The sequence below is a fragment of the Protomyctophum parallelum genome (genome assembly GCF_964188405.1).
Source record: "Protomyctophum parallelum genome assembly, chromosome: 3".
Taxonomy (NCBI): domain Eukaryota; kingdom Metazoa; phylum Chordata; class Actinopteri; order Myctophiformes; family Myctophidae; genus Protomyctophum; species Protomyctophum parallelum.
In genome coordinates this window covers 28062134-28080794 of record NC_139698.1, presented here as the reverse complement: position 1 = coordinate 28080794, position 18661 = coordinate 28062134, and the positions used below count along the sequence as shown (strand labels likewise).

Below are 18661 nucleotides of genomic sequence, written 5' to 3'. Positions count from 1 at the left end.
ACTGAACAAAGTGTGAGGGAAAGCTCAGGTTTAAACTAAAAGCACTTGTAATGTACAACATTTATGATATTTATTACCACAGTCCCATTACTGTAAATATCTGTACAGCTAAATAAATACAAATCCCTATGACGATAAATGTGGAACAATATGACATTGCGCATAATTCTACTAAACAATCAAGTTGACTGAAATGCACATTACGCTGTATAAGGCTTTATGGTACATAATGTCAATGTGTGGACTTAGAAATGCAAAGAATACATGTACAAACACCCTTTTTAACAGTACAAATATAGGAGTAGTAAAGGAAGGAATAATGTTTAAAAAAAATCATAATTCCACAACAACAGCAGCACTTTGTGATAAGCATGTCATTATATAGCATGTACTGTAAATGTCATAACTGTACACAAGTGAAGCCTTTACATGGCATAATATAATACTTTGACAGCTACCGTCACAGAACAATATCACTTCACACATCACCCAACAATTCCTTTCTTTTAAATCAGTCTTTTGCACACCTTGTTGTGGACTCAGGGACAGGTGCGTTGGTAGAGCAGACGTTCAAATAAAGCAGAGGACAATAGATACTTTTACCAGTAAGACGCCCTGAAGGCGAGAAGCTAACTCGCGTGCACGCATCCACCTGGGTGACGGCAGACTGATGGGCGAGGGCTGGCGCTTTGGCATGGGGGGTCAGATCAACATATGGAATTAATTCTGCACTGACCATATATGGAGCGTGTCTTGAGTGTACAGGGTTTGATGAGAGGCCAGGTAGGGCCGGCCTTTAATTTTCGGGCCTGTTGAGAACACTAGTTTTCACCGGCTGCCGGGCGCGGCTGCACAAATAACTTCGGGGCAGACCGTCTAGAGTTTGAATGGACAGGTGTCAGTCAAAAGGGAGACATTGAAGAGGAAGGACGGATGAGGGAGGATCAACATATGGAATGTCAGAACAGGTCAGCGGCGCGCCATATATGGAGATGTAAGGGTTTGAGGTTTGAGGTCAGATGTAGAGTTGCTGGCCAATATTGATATCAGGGATCACCATATATGGGCTTTCTCATATATGGGCTTAATTTTGATCTCCATCCCTGATGATGTCACGTTATGTCACGAGGCATGACCATATATGGAGGTGCGGGGTGACAGACAGACGGACTGACGGGAAATGCGGTCGCAACACTAAGCCCGCCAGAAACGTAGTAACTGTAAATAAGCTTTAGTCTTAGCCAGTAGTCTTTAGCCAGCTTTAGCCTTTAGCCAGCACCGTATAGCCTACGTTTTCTAGGCTTTATATTCTTTAATCCATGATTTGATCGGATCGCATCGATAGCTGTCTCCCGTTAGCATCCCAGTGTAATGTGGACGCGGCCATTTTGAAATGCACGCACATCCACTCGTCATTTCTGGCGAAAACAAGGTTTTTCAACGGCCAACAGCAGGCGCTGTGATATTCGTGGTCAGGTTTTTCCTGCACCCAGCGAGACATCAACAACCGGTCAAGACACCACACACACCATTACGTCATCCTAACATCCGGTTACGGATATTTGGCTCTTCAAAATAAGGGTTGAAAGGGGAAAAACCTGTGCGCGATAAATACATTAATCAATCCTGGCGGGGATTGGCTTTTAAAGGCATATAGTATGTAGTGTTGCCCTCTGTTTACATAACAAAACAATAAATACATGTTTCACCCATCATTTCCCTCTATACCAGCAGTCATCAGACACTGGAGTAGTAGTGTGGTGGTGTTTACCTGCATAACCACTGCCTCTTGCTGTTCGTGGTTTGTTTAGGTAGTGAGGGCCAAAACAAACAAACAAAATTCAATTCACCTTTTTTGTGCTTTTGTTTTCAACAGAGAATACAATGTTTTATGGTCTTGATTGGCCAGGACCTGCTTGGCTCCAGTCTTAAAATAATTTATATAATAATAATTAACAACATGGCCGCCACTGCTATGCCATATTGAGCAAGGTTCCATTGTTTTATACAAAAATTGATGAACAAAAGCAATTAACATTTCACAATTAAAACAGAAATCCTTTAAAAAGTGGGCAATAATATACAATCTGCTGCAAGACAAAGGGAATCTTAATAATGTGCAAAACAAGGTTTTCTGTTCTTTGCGGAAAGGTTTAGCACAGTCTGTGAATTCTTAATGTCACGCACGGCAAACGTTTCTTTGTGCCAATGTATCCACAGGCCTGCATGTCCCCATGCTCACCAATGTATCCACAGGCCTGCATGTCCCCATGCTCACCAATGTATCCACAGGCCTGCATGTCCCCATGCTCACCAATGTATCCACAGGCCTGCATGTCCCCATGCTCACCAATGTATCCACAGGCCTGCATGTCCCCATGCTCACCAATGTATCCACAGGCCTGCATGTCCCCATGCTCACCGATGTATCCACAGGCCTGCATGTCCCCGTGCTCACCAATGTATCCACAGGCCTGCATGTCCCCATGCTCACCAATGTATCCACAGGCCTGCATGTCCCCATGCTCACCAATGTATCCACAGGCCTGCATGTCCCCATGCTCACCATTGTATCCACAGGCCTGCATGTCCCCGTGCTCACCAATGTATCCACAGGCCTGCATGTCCCCGTGCTCACCGATGTATCCACAGGCCTGCATGTCCCCGTGCTCAGCAATGTATACACAGGCCTGCATGTCCCCGTGCTCAGCAATGTATACACAGGCCTGCATGTCCCCATGCTCACCAATGTATCCACAGGCCTGCATGTCCCCATGCTCACCAATGTATCCACAGGCCTGCATGTCCCCATGCTCACCGATGTATCCACAGGCCTGCATGTCCCCGTGCTCACCAATGTATCCACAGGCCTGCATGTCCCCGTGCTCACCAATGTATCCACAGGCCTGCATGTCCCCGTGCTCACCGATGTATCCACAGGCTTGCATGTCCCCATGCTCACCAATGTATCCACAGGCCTGCATGTCCCCATGCTCACCGATGTATCCACAGGCCTGCATGTCCCCGTGCTCACCAATGTATCCATGCAGGCCTGCATGTCCCCGTGCTCACCGATGTATCCACAGGCCTGCATGTCCCCGTGCTCAGTGATGCCATTCAGAGGTCAGTTCAACTCTTTTACCGTGTGAGCTAAATTAGCTTTGGCACATTGTGCATCACTCCTGATGTTGAACACGTAGAGCACTAAGCCTGGAGACACACTTGAGTCAGTTCAACATCCACTGATGTTGGTGAATCGGTGAATTCACATCATCATCAGCCGTCACTGTCTGTTAATTCACCTGTAACCTGTTTTCTGTCTGAAGAATTCCATGGTCTCGTGCCTTTAGAAACTGTAGTATAACAATGAGGTTTAGGAGGTCTTGTGACTCAGTGAAAGTTTACATCACTTTGTAAATGTAAATGTTCATCAGGACTCCTAATTCCATTGGAATGGCCTGTAGAAGTATTCTCCATGTACAATTCTTCCAGAAGTTCTGAATGGCTGACTAGTGCACAGAGGCTGTCGGCTGAACATTCACATTCTATCATTGAACAATAAAATGTATTATGGTGTGTGCGTGCGTGCGTGGGCCAGCCAGGTCATGTGGATGCATAATGCATGTGGCCTGTATAGCCAAGCACAGTCTAATAATCAAGTCGCCCATGCATGTAACCGTAATACAATATACATTGTACAATGTATACATTATGGGCATATGTAGCCTACTGTATGACGCACACGCACACATGCTGAAACAATGTTGATAACTGAACACTGATTTAATGCATAAACTGTAGTGGTTCGCTCATACTGTAACATATTATGTCTATGACCACAAGCTTGCTATATTTTCTACAGATTTGAGTGTGCGGAGGGGGTTCTGTGCTCAATTGTTCATTTGGTTTCCTTTTGGCCACAAGCACCTCACCCAAGTCTACTGTTGGACCTACCCTCTCAGAACTGTGTGTTTGAACAGTTTCCAAACCCCAGGGGTATCCCCAAATTATTTTGGTGAGCTTAATGTGCAACATTGTTTTCTCACTCAACAGTAAACAAACCAACATATACGAGTAATAACTGTACAGTATACAGGGTATCCGCACATTTCGAAAGTGATAATTGAATGACTCTTAAGACGTTTTTAATACCAAATTGGCCAGATTGTCAAATATTACAAAGGCAGACATTGCGAAAATAGACAATCTACAAGCTTGTAGATGGGCTATTTTCACCATTCCATGTGCTTGTCGGGGTGGACCAGTTCAAATATGATTATTTTAGGGAGGTCGTGGCCTGAATGGCCTTTGAATGAAAGGTTGACTCCCACTTCCTACGCCTGAAATTTCAAGGTGGGAAATTCCCACGATTTTGTAACCCTTTTTTCACCCCTGTGTCAATCATCTAATGTGATCCTGGGCTCTACACACCCTCCGCCAACCTGGGGAGAGCAACGGACTTAACTCATGCTTCCTTCATGCTTGAGTGTCCAAGTTGCTCCTTTCCACCTGACAGGGGGGAGTTTCCCTGGTTGGACGTAGCGCATGGAAGGAACACGTTATTCCAACCAGTTCCTTTCCCCTCCATCAGGCGCAGTGGCGTTTTTAAATGCGGAAAATTCTTGCAATTCCATCTTTTACCGCCAGCCAGGCGTGGGCAGCTTCACCGTTCCACTGTTCAGAACTCCGTGGTGGAGATCTGTGTGATCTCCGTGTGGAGGTCGTCCTGGAGTGTGGCGTTAGGGTCTACCAAAGTCGCCCGCTGCCGGTCCGCGTCCGGGCACACGGGCTTCCTCACCTCGGACACGGCGGAGGGCGCGCAGCCGCAGACCGTGACGGGCTCCCGCATCGTGTTTCCGCGCGCCCTGGTGAAGCTGCTCTGCTCCCGGCGCGAGCGGCACGGCAGGCAGAAGTCCCGGAAGCAGCGTTTGAAGTTCTCGTCCAGGAAGGCGTAGAGCACGGGGTTGAGGCTGCTGTTGGTGTAGCCCAGGGCGATGCACAGGTGCCAGCTGGCGATCACCAGCGGGTTCTTCTGGTCGATGTCCACCATGGTCTTGGCGATGATGAAGATATGGATAGGCGTCCAACACACGATGAAGGCCGCCACCACCACCAGCACCATGCGGGTGATGCGCCGCAGGTTCCTGTCCTTCTCCTTGGAGCCTGAGAGCAGAGCAGGGGTGGAAAGCAAACAAGTAATTTACTCAATTAATGTAGAATTTTGAGATATGCGTCTACTCGATCACTACAAATATTACACTTTTACTCCACTACAACGTATAGGGCCTTAGTCCTACTCCTCCCCCCAGCCAACACTCCCCACTGACAGGTAGTTACACCCCCCCCCCCCCCCCAGATAGGACGTATAGGGCCTTAGTCCTACTCCTGTCTATTTCAAACAAAGTGTTTTTTGACAGCAGGAATTGCCTGTCATAATTTGACCCCCCAGTATTAGGATGTATTAGGATGTTGATATTCATTCATCAGCCAACACTCCCCACTCACAGGTAGTACCTCTCCAGAGCGGACGTATAGGGCCTTAGTCCTACTCCTCCTCCCAGCCAACACTCCCCACTGACAGGTAGTTACCCCACAAACCCACAATTAAACATTTTGGTTTTAAGATGTTGATATTCATTTTGTATCATCCTAAGGACCCCAAATCACACCTTGGAAAGCATGAGTGTCTATTTCAAACAAAGTGTTTTTTGACCGGGGGGGGGCATATTTTGACAGCAGGAATTGCCTGTCATAATTTGAGTATTAGGATGTATTAGGATGTTGATATTCATTCATCAGCCAACACTCCCCACTCACAGTTAGTTTATTTCGTTTTCGTCAGCGAAAAAAGGTATCGTCGACGGACCATTTAGTCGACGAAATGACCACTGCTTTATATATACACACCTGAGAGCAGGCGGACACTCTTCAGCCGTAGGATCATCAGGCCGTAGCAGACGCTGATGACAAGGACGGGCAATAGGAAGGCCAAGACAAACACGCAGATCTTGGTCACCGTGTCCCAGTACCACTGGGGACTGGGGAAGCTCAGCGTGCAGATGGTGCCTGAGTGAGAGGGGGTCAAAATCAAACAATCACTGATGGAAAGTATAACCCAAGTACACCGACCGTATACTCAAGTTGAGGTAATTTGACTCGAGCATTTCCAATTTCCAATACTTTTGTTACTAGTTACCGCAGGGGCAACATTTAGTTTCCCCAAGCATGATACTGTATGTTTGGGCTGCCACCCCCCACCGACGAGAGTGCCGGGTGGGGGAGTGCTGCTTCAGCTCTGAGCACTGCAGATCCACATGGATACGTGTGCAACTGGGGGACACACGCACGGGCGCCAGGTGCTCGTTATTAAGTGGCGGAGCCACGAGAAACGTATTATTATGAGAATTGGCTTTATTGTCAATTACTTGCATGACGGGGAGAGGTGGTGGAGTTATAGCTAAAATGGAGTTAGGTGGTTTCCTCCTGACAGCAACCCTGAAAATAGTCGGTCTACAGTTTGTGAGCTTGTAGATCTGCTATTTTCAAAAGATTGTAATACGGCCTGTACGATACCTTGTGAATCGGGACATTGTGCATAATGATAGTATATTTTGGTAGTATATTTTGATGCCAATACATTTACTCAAGTAAATTTGATTACCAGACTTTTACTTGTAATTGTGTTTCTATCTGCATAAGTAAAGAAATGGGCCACCACTGTGCCTGGGGAGGTTTTAGTTGGAAGGACCATGTGAGGAGGAGCTAAACCCAGTTAAGCCACATCAAATAGCTGCTCTCTCCCTGGGGGCCTAATTACTCCCCCAGATTAACAGAAGCACTTGGCATGAAAAAGGATGCCAAACCAATGACAGCCTAAGTGGAGTACTTAACTGTATGGTTTTACACAATTACGGGTAATTTCTCTCATAATCCCACCCGGCCGCGCAGAGAGATCAAAAGAAAAGCACCCCACCTTTGGGCGTCACCTTGGTAACCGCCAAAACCATTATGGGAACTCCGATGGCAGAGGAGAGGATCCAGATACAGACGTTGATGAGTTTGGCTTTGGCAGGCGTGCGGAAGTCCAGAGCCCTGCATGGTGGTAGAGTTGTAACAATCATTGTTGGGGAACGTTACTTTTAAAAGTATTCCCGTTTTGTTACTGATTGTCCGAGGGACAACACCGACATATGTGGCCGATTGAGATATGTATACGTTGATGTTCTCCACCGAGCAATAAGTTGCACGATCTGCTCGTGCACAAGTAGGTGTGTGCAAGTTGGCAGCTCGACAGAGTGCATTTCTAGTTAATTCTTTCACTACCGAATATGTGATATCACGTGATATTATTTGATCGCTTTATATCAATATGAAACAGCTACGCTGAAAACCATCTTTTAGTCCTGTCCCGGTTGCTAGGCAACGCCTTCATCACCCCCAGCACCATGACACGTGCGCGTGCACACCATAAGATCCCATTCAAAGTGGGATCTTCTTTGGCTGTTATCTCTGAAACTACGAGCGCTGTCCGAGGTTTTGAACAAACATCTGATGTTCGGATGTGATTTGTGATTTTTCATCCGCTCGCGATCGACATATTAACTATACCTCCCCCTATATTATACCAGTAAGATGCCCTGAAGGCCCCGTGCACGCATCCATATATGGGCATAAAGGGACGGGTACAATGGGTACTTAGGCAAAGCCCCCCGATACTATGACTCAGACATATCGGTCGGATCGGTATAGTTCTACGTTTTCGCTCTGAGACGGTCGGTATACATCTCATAAAATGCTCCCTGCGTCAAATGCGGAATGAATAATGGAACTTGATATGAAAAGGGCTGTAAAGTGTGTGGTGCTTACCTGACGGGGTGACAGACGGCCACGTAACGGTCCACGCTCATCATGGTGAGCGTGAAGATGCTGGTGAACATGTTGTAGTAGTCGATGGCGATCACCACCTTGCACAGCAGCGCCCCGAACGGCCAGCTGGCCATCAGGTACTTGGCGCTCTGGAAGGGCAGCGTGCTGGTGGCCAGGGCGTCGGCCAGCGCCAGGTTGAAGATGTAGATGTTGGTGGCTGTCTTCATCTTGGTGTACCTGGAACAGGGTTTCTCTAAGGGTTAGCAGGGTTCATTTTGGTGTACCTGGAACAGGGTTTCTCTAAGGGTTAGCATGGGTTCATCTTGGTGTACCTGGAACAGGGTTTCTCTAAGGGTTAGCGCATGGGTTCATCTTGGTGTACCTGGAACAGGGTTTCTCTAAGGGTTAGCATGGGTTCATCTTGGTGTACCTGGAACAGGGTGTCTCAAAGTGGGTGCCTTGATGACGCAAGTCCAGGGGGTGCCTCAGAACGCTTTGATTAGTAGGGTAAAACTAACCTGTCTCACGACGGTCTGAACCCATGGCAGCTCACGTTCCCTATTAGTGGGTGAACAATCCAACTTTCTGCTTCACAATGATAGGAAGAGCCGACATGGAGGCATCAAGGCTTTTGCCCTTCTGCCCCACGGGAGGTTTCTGTCCTCCCTGAGCCCGCCTTAGGACACCTGCGTTACCGTTTAACAGGTGTAACGCCCCAGTCAAACTCCCCACCTGTCACTAATATTTAGAATGAAGCAACGTCACTTCAGTTGACAGTTTAACTGTTTTAGACCCTCTATAGAGGGTACGTGCAAAGACAAATGGGAGTACCATTTGGAACAGATATGCATCATTGCGTCTTTGCAACCCCAATAACCATGCCGGTCCGTGAACGATGCTCACTTTTATTTGTAACAGAGTATTGCTACATTCAGTACATTGTGGCATTGCTACACAAAATGTGATTATTATAATATTATTATTAAAGGGCCACTTCACCACTTTTCAACCTATCTTCATATAATAGGTCCTCACTAATAATCATGATTTTATTTTTTACAAAATTTTCATTATCGTGAGAACGATGGCTTTTCAGGACTAGAAAGCCTGCATTTTTTATTAGCTTGTATTCCCCATCGATGATGACACTGGAAGACGGTTTCTCCTATGAGACACAGAGTAGAAAAACATTGCACCATTTGTTCATGATTATTAGTGAGGACCTATTATATGAAGATAGGTTGAAAAGTGGTGATGAATTGTTGTTTGTTAACTTATTGATGTGCAGTGTCCGCTGAGGTCTCTCCATGACAAAGCATCACGTGGTTCATTAAAATATAATCGGGCATTCATCACCGAACCCGTGTCAATTTCCTCTGTCCTTTTCCTAGACATCGATCTGCTCTTTACTCTAGTCTAGACTAGAAATAATGGTATGGTGAATAATGGCAAAATTGGATGCATAATGGTCAGTGGCAGGCAAAGTACTCAACCCCAGTACTCGGGTCAAAGTAAATAGATACTCCTGGTCAAATATTACTCAGTGCCCAGCTGTGAAATGTACTATACTAGTAGTAGGCTACTGAAGTGCCTGCATCAAAAGGATTTTCTTTAAAAAAAAGTTATATCAATAACAATGAAAAGATCTACAGGCTCACAAGGCGTTTCCCTTGTAATGCGAGTCAATCAAGTCGAGAATCAAAAACAACAAAAATTACTCAAGTAAAGTACAGATACTCAAAAATGTATTTTACTGTACTCAAGTGTACTTTGTTACTGTCGACCACTGTCCATTTCCTCTATTCCTTAAATTTCCTATAGCCATCGACCTGTTCTTTGCTCTAGAAATAATGATACAGTGAATTGGTTAAAAGAGATGACTCTGTCGCGTGGAAACCTCATAATATGAGGTTTCCACGCGACAGAGTCATCTCTTTTAACCAAAAACAACATTGCCTGAAAAGAAAGATTTTGGTCATATTATCACCAAAATCTTTCTTTTCAGGCAATGTTGTTTTTGGCAGCAGATTTTGATTTTAGTTTTAGTCATACAGTAGTCTCTTCAATAGTTTTCACTAATGTTTTTACACTTCAGCTCGCGACGCGTTGTGAGCTTGTAGATCTGCTATTTTCAGCATGCAACCAAGTGTAAAATGACTTATTCTGGATCTCTTGTCCACTATAGTACCTTCCTAACATTTTAGTCTAGTTTTTATTTGTGCCAGATCGTGCCATCATGCTTCCAGACCTGCTGCTGTTGATGCTTTTGTGTGATGCTCCAAGTTAGCCTGGCTAATAAGCCAGACCGAATCGGTGTGATTTGAGTCTGGCTTATTAGCTAGGCTAGCTCCAAGTAGGATGATCCAAGTAGGGCGTTATTTTACGGGGGAAAAACACACACAACATGCTAGAATACGGAGATACGAGGTTGCTTCCCCAACAGCAACAATTGGATGCATAATGGTCTGAGGGAATTCAGTGCATTAGCAACAAGCTTTCGGTGGCCTGCAAGTTGCGTTGGTTCGTTGGCCTATTGCCTGGGTTCCTCCCTGAAGCACCAGTTAATTAGACATGTTCATGATACACAGCAACAATCACACAAACACCCACAGGCTCTGGAGCTGAGCTCCTATACCTTCTCTCTTCTCTCTCATTTTAGATGTTATAGCTATATGTAGCAGTAAAAGCGAGAGACCAGTAAAAGTGAGAAAGACGGAACGGAACGGGGTGGGGAGGGGTGGCATTGTGGAAGGGAGGCGCCCGTTTGTTCGGCATGGGAGGCCGTGGCCGGGTCAAGGCCATGCATGGTCCCTTTGAGGCCCCTTTAACCCTTTTTCAGAAGAGTCTTATGAACATTGAACATTGGTTTAGAATAGTGGTTCTCAAAAATAGCAGATCTACAAGCTCACAGCGCGTCAATTTGTGCCGCACTGCGAGCTTGTACATATGCTATTTAAAAACTTTAGACTAGCCAATTGTTTTTCCCCATTTTCTCCCCAATGTAATCGTTATGCTAATTGGTTCCTTCCCACACACATTTCTGTTAAGCTGTCACTATACGGACCTGACTGACCTGCCAGTGAGGAGCCCCCACCAGGAGAACCTTTGTTCTATTCGTCCCGCCTACTCTACACCGCAGCCGGTGGAGCATGCATTTATATAGCGCTTTTTATCCAAATCGCTTAACACACATTCACACGCCGATGGCAGAGGAAACCGTGCAAGGCACCAACCTGCACTTCAGGAGCATTAGGGGTTCAGGCCAGGGTCTTGCTCAAGGACACTTCGACAATAACTCTGGGGGAGCCCGGGATCGAACTGGACACCACCTGGCTAACAAGCTTGATGTCAAGGCAGGGCCAACTTCAACTAAACCCATGCAGGTCAGGAGCATTATGGATTACTCCTGCCTAGCCTGGATGAACGCCTCTCATACCACTCTCAGGGAGTTGGACAACATAAAAAAAAACTGTTCTCTACACATTCCCAGCTGTCCAGTGGACCTCAAAGCACTGCTACCCCATGCTCTGCACACCTCAGGTTGAATCACCCGGAGGGTATTCTACCAAGCCACGCTCTGGAAACACCCAAGTCGAACCTTGATAGGAGCTTCATGCCTTCAAGAAGAGGCTGTATCTCCTCAGAATGTGACTGTTATCCCATAAAGCTCAAGGACTTTTAATCATCCAACATTCCGTTTACAGTACATAGGCCTATACCCCTGTCTGAGTAGTAGTAATATGTTTTTCTCATAGCCTGTATCTGCCAAAGCTTTAAAAAGAAAACCTTGTGGTTTTGCAATGCTCAATAGAAGTAACTTGAGGAATCTGTCTCGGTTCCATTGCACCTCCAAAAGAGGCTCTAAAGCACACTCGCATAATTGACCAGTGTTTCCGAAACATTTTCAAGTCAAGGACCCTTTAACAAACGCTGAGGAAGGCCAAACAGGCCGAAACGCATACGTTTTCAGTCTCAGAGGTAAATAAAATCATGTAAAAGGACATATAATGAGTGCTGGCATTTTCTTCATATCTATATATCTATATAATAGATATATATAATATATATCTTATATTTTCGAGCCTTGCACCTAATCACCTATAAGGATTTTGTTTGAACTTCTCTCTCAAGTCAAGGACCCTTCAAAATGATATGTATCTGGCTGTGCACACCCACATCTGAAAATGGTTTCTATAGTGACCCCTAGAATAGAACTTTTGTGTTAAAAAAAATCCTTTGTCCTATACGATGGGCTCCGCTCAAGTGGCAGCAGAGAATTGGCAAGCTGTCTGAAAGAGCCACGCCATCTGCTAATGTGACAGCAGTGGCACGCGCTTAAACGATTATAAAGCTGAAACCGTCAAGCAGTTTTGCTTGACGGTTTGTACTTTTGCTTGGAAGACACCAGATGACAGCTTAAAAACTTTAATCGCTGTGTATAGTTACATTGTGATTTGCTCTGTATTTGTGTGATTAGTTAACCCATTAATGGGATAGTTCACGAATAGGAAACGCTAAAGAAACGGTGAAGAAAAAGTAACTCAAATTTGTATTTAAGTACAGTACTTAAGTACATTTATTTAGTTCCTTTCCACCACAGAAAAAAGTCACGGCAGTCATCATTATTGATCTGGGGGAGAGGGATCAATATAGGCCTATGTCTAGTTTTCAGGATCATTAACCCTAAAGGAGCATGTCACCCATAACAGCCATAACTATGTTCATAATAGTAGTTGGTCCTTCCTTATATACTGTACATTATAAAAGGCACAATTGAAATCCACTCGCTCTGCATTTCGTTGGTGGACTATCCGACTATATCATGTCACAGAAACCTGCCTACCAGAATAGGGAATGCAGCTTTTCTCTGAAAGTTAGAAAGCTGAAATGGCATCTATGTTTAGTTTGTAAATACATTGAAGATGCGAATGTAATCCATTCCCAATGGATGAAGCCTTGGCCTGGAAGAGAGGTCATCAGGTGGTCTCCTGGAACAAGGACTGACAGATATGTCCACATACTATCTGGAAAACCACCTGCGTCCAAACCCCGGGAAGACACACATCTGCAACTTCCACCTTAAAAACAAGGAGGCCAAACGGGAGCTCAACGTAATCTGGGACGGAATAAGGCTTGAGAACCACCAGCACCCAGTCTACCTGGGAGTGACCTTAGACCGTACCCTCAGCTACAAAGAGCACATCCAGAAGACGAGAGCCAAGGTGTCCACCAGGAACAACCTCCTGCGCCAATTAACCAACTCAAAGTGGGGAGCTCACCCAAGCACGCTGCGCACAACGGCACTAGCCCTGTGCTTTTCCACCGCTGAATATGCCTGCCCTGCATGGTATAAATCAAGTCATGCACGCAAACTAGACCCCATCCTCAACGAGACCTGCAGGATAATGACTGGGTGCATCAAAACAACCCCCATACCCTGCCTCTACGCCCTCTCTGGAATTGCCCCCCCTGACATCCGCAGAGCAGTCACTGCCAAAGCCGAGTGCACAAAGCAGGCCCATGACAACCGGCACTCACTGCACGAACACTCTGCCCCCCAAAAACGGCTCAGGTCCAGAAGCAGCTTCCTGGATACCACTGCAGAACTGTCGCCAGGACCACGGAGTGGCACAACCAGTGGAACAGCATGGGTAGCCAGACAACCCAATGGACAGAGAGAGGCATCACCCCAGAGGAATGTCTCGCGACTGGCCATGACCAACCTTGGACCGTCTGGAAAACCTTGAGCCGTCTGCGGGTCGGCGAAGGACGCTGCAAGGCATCCATGAAAAAATTGAATCTAACTTTTTCTGATGCATGTGTGTGTGGCGAACCACAAACAATGGACCACATCATGATATGTATCTCTGCTCCACAATGTACTGGAGATGACCTGGCCGAACCAAATGCCGCTGCACTCGCCTGCGCCAACCACTGGAAAGACATGATAGAGGATGGCCAGACACGAAGAAGAAGAGGTGGTCTCCAACCTTCTTAGAGTGTTTCAACCCTCGACCACTACACTCTCCAGTTGACGGGTCAGCAGTGATTGGCCAAGTCACTGCCCCTCTCCACCAGGCTTCCAGCTATAGACAAGTCCACGGAGGGGCACCCCGGGCGCAACCACCACAGAGGCGCAACCAGCACCGGGAGAGAGGGCCACACCCGGCCAACAGGGAAGTGAGCAACCTGCCGGCCAGGTGCAGCAAACCAGTGCTGACCACACCCCAGCGACCGCCGTGCCCAGGGCACCCCCACACTGACCCGCCCACTGTCCTTTCTCTCCTGCCAGAATGAACAGGAAGCTCTCTCTGCCTTGTGCGTTCTTGGGGGATAGCAGGCACTGAGAGGTCTCTAGGACTATGGTTTGCCTCCTGCCTATAGTGTCCTCCTACGTCTCACCAGACTGATCGTCTGTGCGGTGTGCATGTGTCCGTCCTTGTCCACACTTGGCCTTACTCTGGTGTATTTAAGGGAGCCTTCTCTGCGTCTGTGTCACTTTGTTGTCACTAGTTGTCGTTGAATCTGTCCTATCGAGTCTCTCTTCCTCCCCTCCTCTCGGGAGACTCTGGGGTATTGCTCATTTGTACAAGAGGGCACCACGCAAGCTACAGACCAGCTTGCGTGGTGGCCTCTTGCAAGTGCTGCAACAGAGGTTGCTAACCCCTGTTGCCCTGTCAGTCCTGCCAGTGCCCAGGACACAGGTGTCGCACATAAATGGGCCTTGGTGGCGCTCGAAACGGCAGAATTGAAAAAGGCAGGCCAGATGTTTTCCCTTGGGCTGCAAACGTTTTGTGCATACAAAATGTATGCAGATCGGTGCATGTAAAGACGTGACTTGGCCTGTTATAGCGCCACCATGAGGCTGATTTAAAAATGTCAAGCCAGCCTAGTGGGAATATGCGTGCACAGTTTAACTGCACTCTGGCTCTGCGTTCATGATTTGTAGCATTTTGTACAAAACTGGCCATTCCTGAAAACTTTAAACTTAAAAATAAACTCTTAAAATCTTATTCAATCAGTGTAGAATTTGAGAAATCCAACAGACTCGTCTTGATCATGAATACAGAGATCATGTACCGATTTGCGTGAGATTTGGATGAAATCTTTGCAACTAATATAAACAGATGTGCCTCATGGTGGCGCTATAACTCGGAGATGTGGAAAATACAGGGAATTGGTTTTGCCATGGCCTCTAGGGAGTACGCATACAAAGTTGTACACAGGTCGACGCAGTTATAGGTAAAACAGGAATTGGCCTGTTAGCGCCACCGTGAGGCTGATTTGAAGGAAAAAAAAGTGGCATGTCATCCTCGGCTGGAAATGTGCGTGTATAATTTCACGGAAATTGCACAATGCACACTATGTTTGTGATTTGTGGCATTTTGTTCGAAACGGACAAATCATGCCAGCTTTAATTGGAAACCCAATCAGGATGTAATATGGGAAATGGTGCAGATCCATGTTAATCACATGCATGACTATGGAGATGATGCGTGATGTATGCATAACATGTGTACGAGTAATCTCTACACAAAATGTGTTTTGCCTAAATCGTCCTCATGGTGGCGCTATAACAGGCATATTTGTGGCAGAGGTTCATCGTTGGCATCCAGGGAGTGTGTGTGCAAAGTTTGGCATGGATGGGGCCAACGGTGCCGGTGATTAGCTGGTAATGGACGGACGGACAGACGGACGGACGGAGTGCAAAACATACTCTCTTCCCATGCCTTCGGCCTGGTGGAGACAATAAAAACAAAATACCTGGGCAGGTCAGGTTGTGGCCTCCTGGTGGCGCTATAATAGGCCAATGTGAAAAGGATGCAATTTGTTCTTATGTCTTTGATGGCAAATGGATGATTTGAGGCATTTTGTTCCTTGTGTTTTATGGCATGACTTTAATATTATTCCCGGTATTGTTGTAATTGGTGCAGACTTTCAATAATATACTAGGAATGTTCTACAGAAGTACTGCACCTTAAGTAACATGACTGGGTTTTTCACAGCTGCTATCTGATGAATGATTAGGCTACTATATATGCAATTTGATTGGTTGTCTAAGCCTACTGTTGTATATTTAATGAATGTCAGCCTATTCTCAAACTATGCCTGAAGAAGGCCGAAAGGCCGAAACGTATGACTCTTATTTAAAATAAAACTCTTGAACCAGAAAGTGGCGGTGTGCGGGTCTCTCCTCCTTCTCCAGGCATTTAGTTCCAAAACTATCCAACTGTTGGTGGCGCTATAACAGGCAAATGTGAGGGTGGGATATATTCCTCAGCCTAGTAGGAAACTGCGTGAAAGATCTCACTTTAATTGCACGCTGCGTTCATGATTTGAGGCTTTTTGTTCAAAACGGGCCAGTCCTGCAAACTTTGAAAGCCAATGTTAGCCAATCTGGATGGAATATGAAATATCGGACAGATCCGTCTTGAACACATGACTATAGAGATACTGTGTAACAATTTGCGGGATTTTTTGACAGAATCTGGAGGAATAATAGCAAAAAATGTGTTTTACAAAAGTCGGCCTCCTGATGGCGCTATAACAGCCGTTCTGGAAACTTTGGGGCAGAGGTTCATCGTTGGCATCTAGGGAGTGTGTCTGCAAAGTTTGGCATGGATCGGGCCAATGGTGCCGGCCGGGGATTAGGACACACACACACACACACGCACGCACGCACGCGCGCACACGCACACACGGACGGACACACGGACGGGGACACACGAACGGGCGGATATATAGTAAGGGCATTTTATCAGGTATTTGACCAATCTGGGAACTAAATCGTTACCAAGAAATTTCTTCACCAATGTGTTTCTAAAGGTGTCTAATAACATGTACTAAAAGTTTGAAATTCAACTCCCGGGGGAAATTGAGTTATTAGCATATGTGACCATACCCATAACATCCTATATAAAGAAAAAAACGTCAAAATTTCATCATTCTTTCAGTAGCATGTGACATATGAAACTAGGGGGTTTTCATGATTCTGAATCCATTCCAAGCAATAGTTTTGCGCACAAAAACACTCCTTGGGAGGAAAACGGCCATAGCCGTCGTCACAAACGTGATGAGGTCAGCACATTTGGTCAAGTGGATATGGCCTAATTTAGCCCAAGGAGTGTTTTTTGTGCAAAACTAATGCTTGGAATGGATTCAGAATCATGAAAAACCCCTAGTTTCATATGTCACATGCTACTTAAAGAATGATGACATTTTGACTTTTTGGCCTTATATATAGGATGTTATGGGTGGGGTCACATATTATGCTAATAACTCAATTTCCCACAGGAGTTGAATTTCAAACTTTTAGTACATGTTATTAGACACATTTAAAAACACATTGGTGAAGAAATTTCTTGGTAACGATTTAGTTCCCAGATCTTCATAGATTTCTCTTGCCTATACGTCTCTATAGTATATACTCTGAGGTCTGGTGGAGGCAATAAAAAATGTGTCCGACCACATATGGGTCCCGACCGGCCAACCCACTGTTTGGGAACCAACCATGCATGTGCTCTCTATAGCCAAGGAAAAACCTTTGATCTGCATTTTTCACATGTACCTTTTATAGGCCACCAGGAGACCGACTTTTATAAAACATTTGTGTTATTACTCGTTCAGATTCTGTCCAAAATTATAGCCTGCCCTATACTATACGTTTATAGCCTATGCCCTATACGGTTACAGTAGGCCTATAGGCGATCATAGCTATACGTATATGATCGCACATGACAGTATAGGCTAACATTGGCTTCCAAACCCAAAGTTTGCAGGATTGGCCCGTTTTGAACAAAATGCCCCAAATCATGAACGCAGTGTAATTTGTGACATTTTGCAGAATGTGCATGCACATGTAGTCCTATAGGCTGAGGAATACATCCCACCCTTTTCACAGCTGTTATAGCGCCACCAGCAGGTGGAACACATTTTTGGAACAAAATCCTGAATTCACATTGGCCTATTAATTAAATCCACCAGGAGGCCATAATAACCCACCTGTCCTGACGTGGCTCATTAAAAAACAAATGGTCTCACATTTATTCTGGTATAATAAGCATATTAGGATAATTAAAATGCCAGCAGGTGCCAATAAGTGCAGGTTAATAGTCGGATATATATACTTTCTTACCTGACTACTCCATACATGACGAGCACGTTGCCCAGCAGTCCGACCACGCAGATGAGGGAGTACAGCGCCGTTATACACACAGCGATGACTATACTGGTCGCGTCCCTGCTTCCAGAAACTGTTCTGTTGTTGTTTGGAAGCAGGACGGAGTCGTCGGAGAACGTGATATTGAAAGGAATGAGAACTGAATCTGAGTACTTGTCGGAGAAATCCGCAACAGAAAGAGTGGGGAACTCCATGTCTGCGTCCAGATGTGATATAACTGAAGGCGAGCTCAAACCACCCTGACGCACGCATGTACTGGACACTGTACTGGACACTGCGCAGCGCACGGAAACTGGATAGCAAATTATTGAAGTTCCACACGGACAGATTGGAACATCTCTCTCTCTCTCTGTCTCTCTGTCTGTGTGTGTGTGTGTGTGTGTGTCTGTGTGTGTGTGTGTGTGTGTGTGTGTGTCTCTCTCTCTCTCTGTCACTCCAGCTCTCTCTCTCTCTCTCTCTCTCTCTCTCTCTCTCTCTGTCACTCCAGCTCTCTCTCTGTCACTCCAGCTCTCTCTCTCTCTCTCTCTCTCTCCCTCTCTGTCACTCCAGCTCTCTCTCTCTCTCTCTCCCTCTCTGTCACTCCAGCTCTCTCTCTCTCTCTCTCTCTCTCTCTCT

At 45.9% G+C, this 18661-nt stretch overlaps 1 protein-coding gene across 1 annotated transcript; it reads right to left on the bottom strand.

Moving 5' to 3' along the window:
- Positions 1 to 4678: 4678 nt before the first annotated feature.
- LOC310856625 (delta-type opioid receptor-like) lies at positions 4679 to 18102 on the bottom strand (the record flags this gene model as incomplete). The annotated part of the gene is made up of 5 exons (XM_083762096.1): positions 18002 to 18102; positions 7867 to 8103; positions 6974 to 7092; positions 5908 to 6066; positions 4679 to 5163 (listed from the first exon to the last, which is right to left on the bottom strand). Exons 1-5 carry the CDS (start codon positions 18016 to 18018, stop codon positions 4679 to 4681), a joined length of 1017 nt encoding a protein of 338 aa, XP_083618222.1. The 5' UTR covers positions 18019 to 18102.
- Positions 18103 to 18661: the final 559 nt, after the last annotated feature.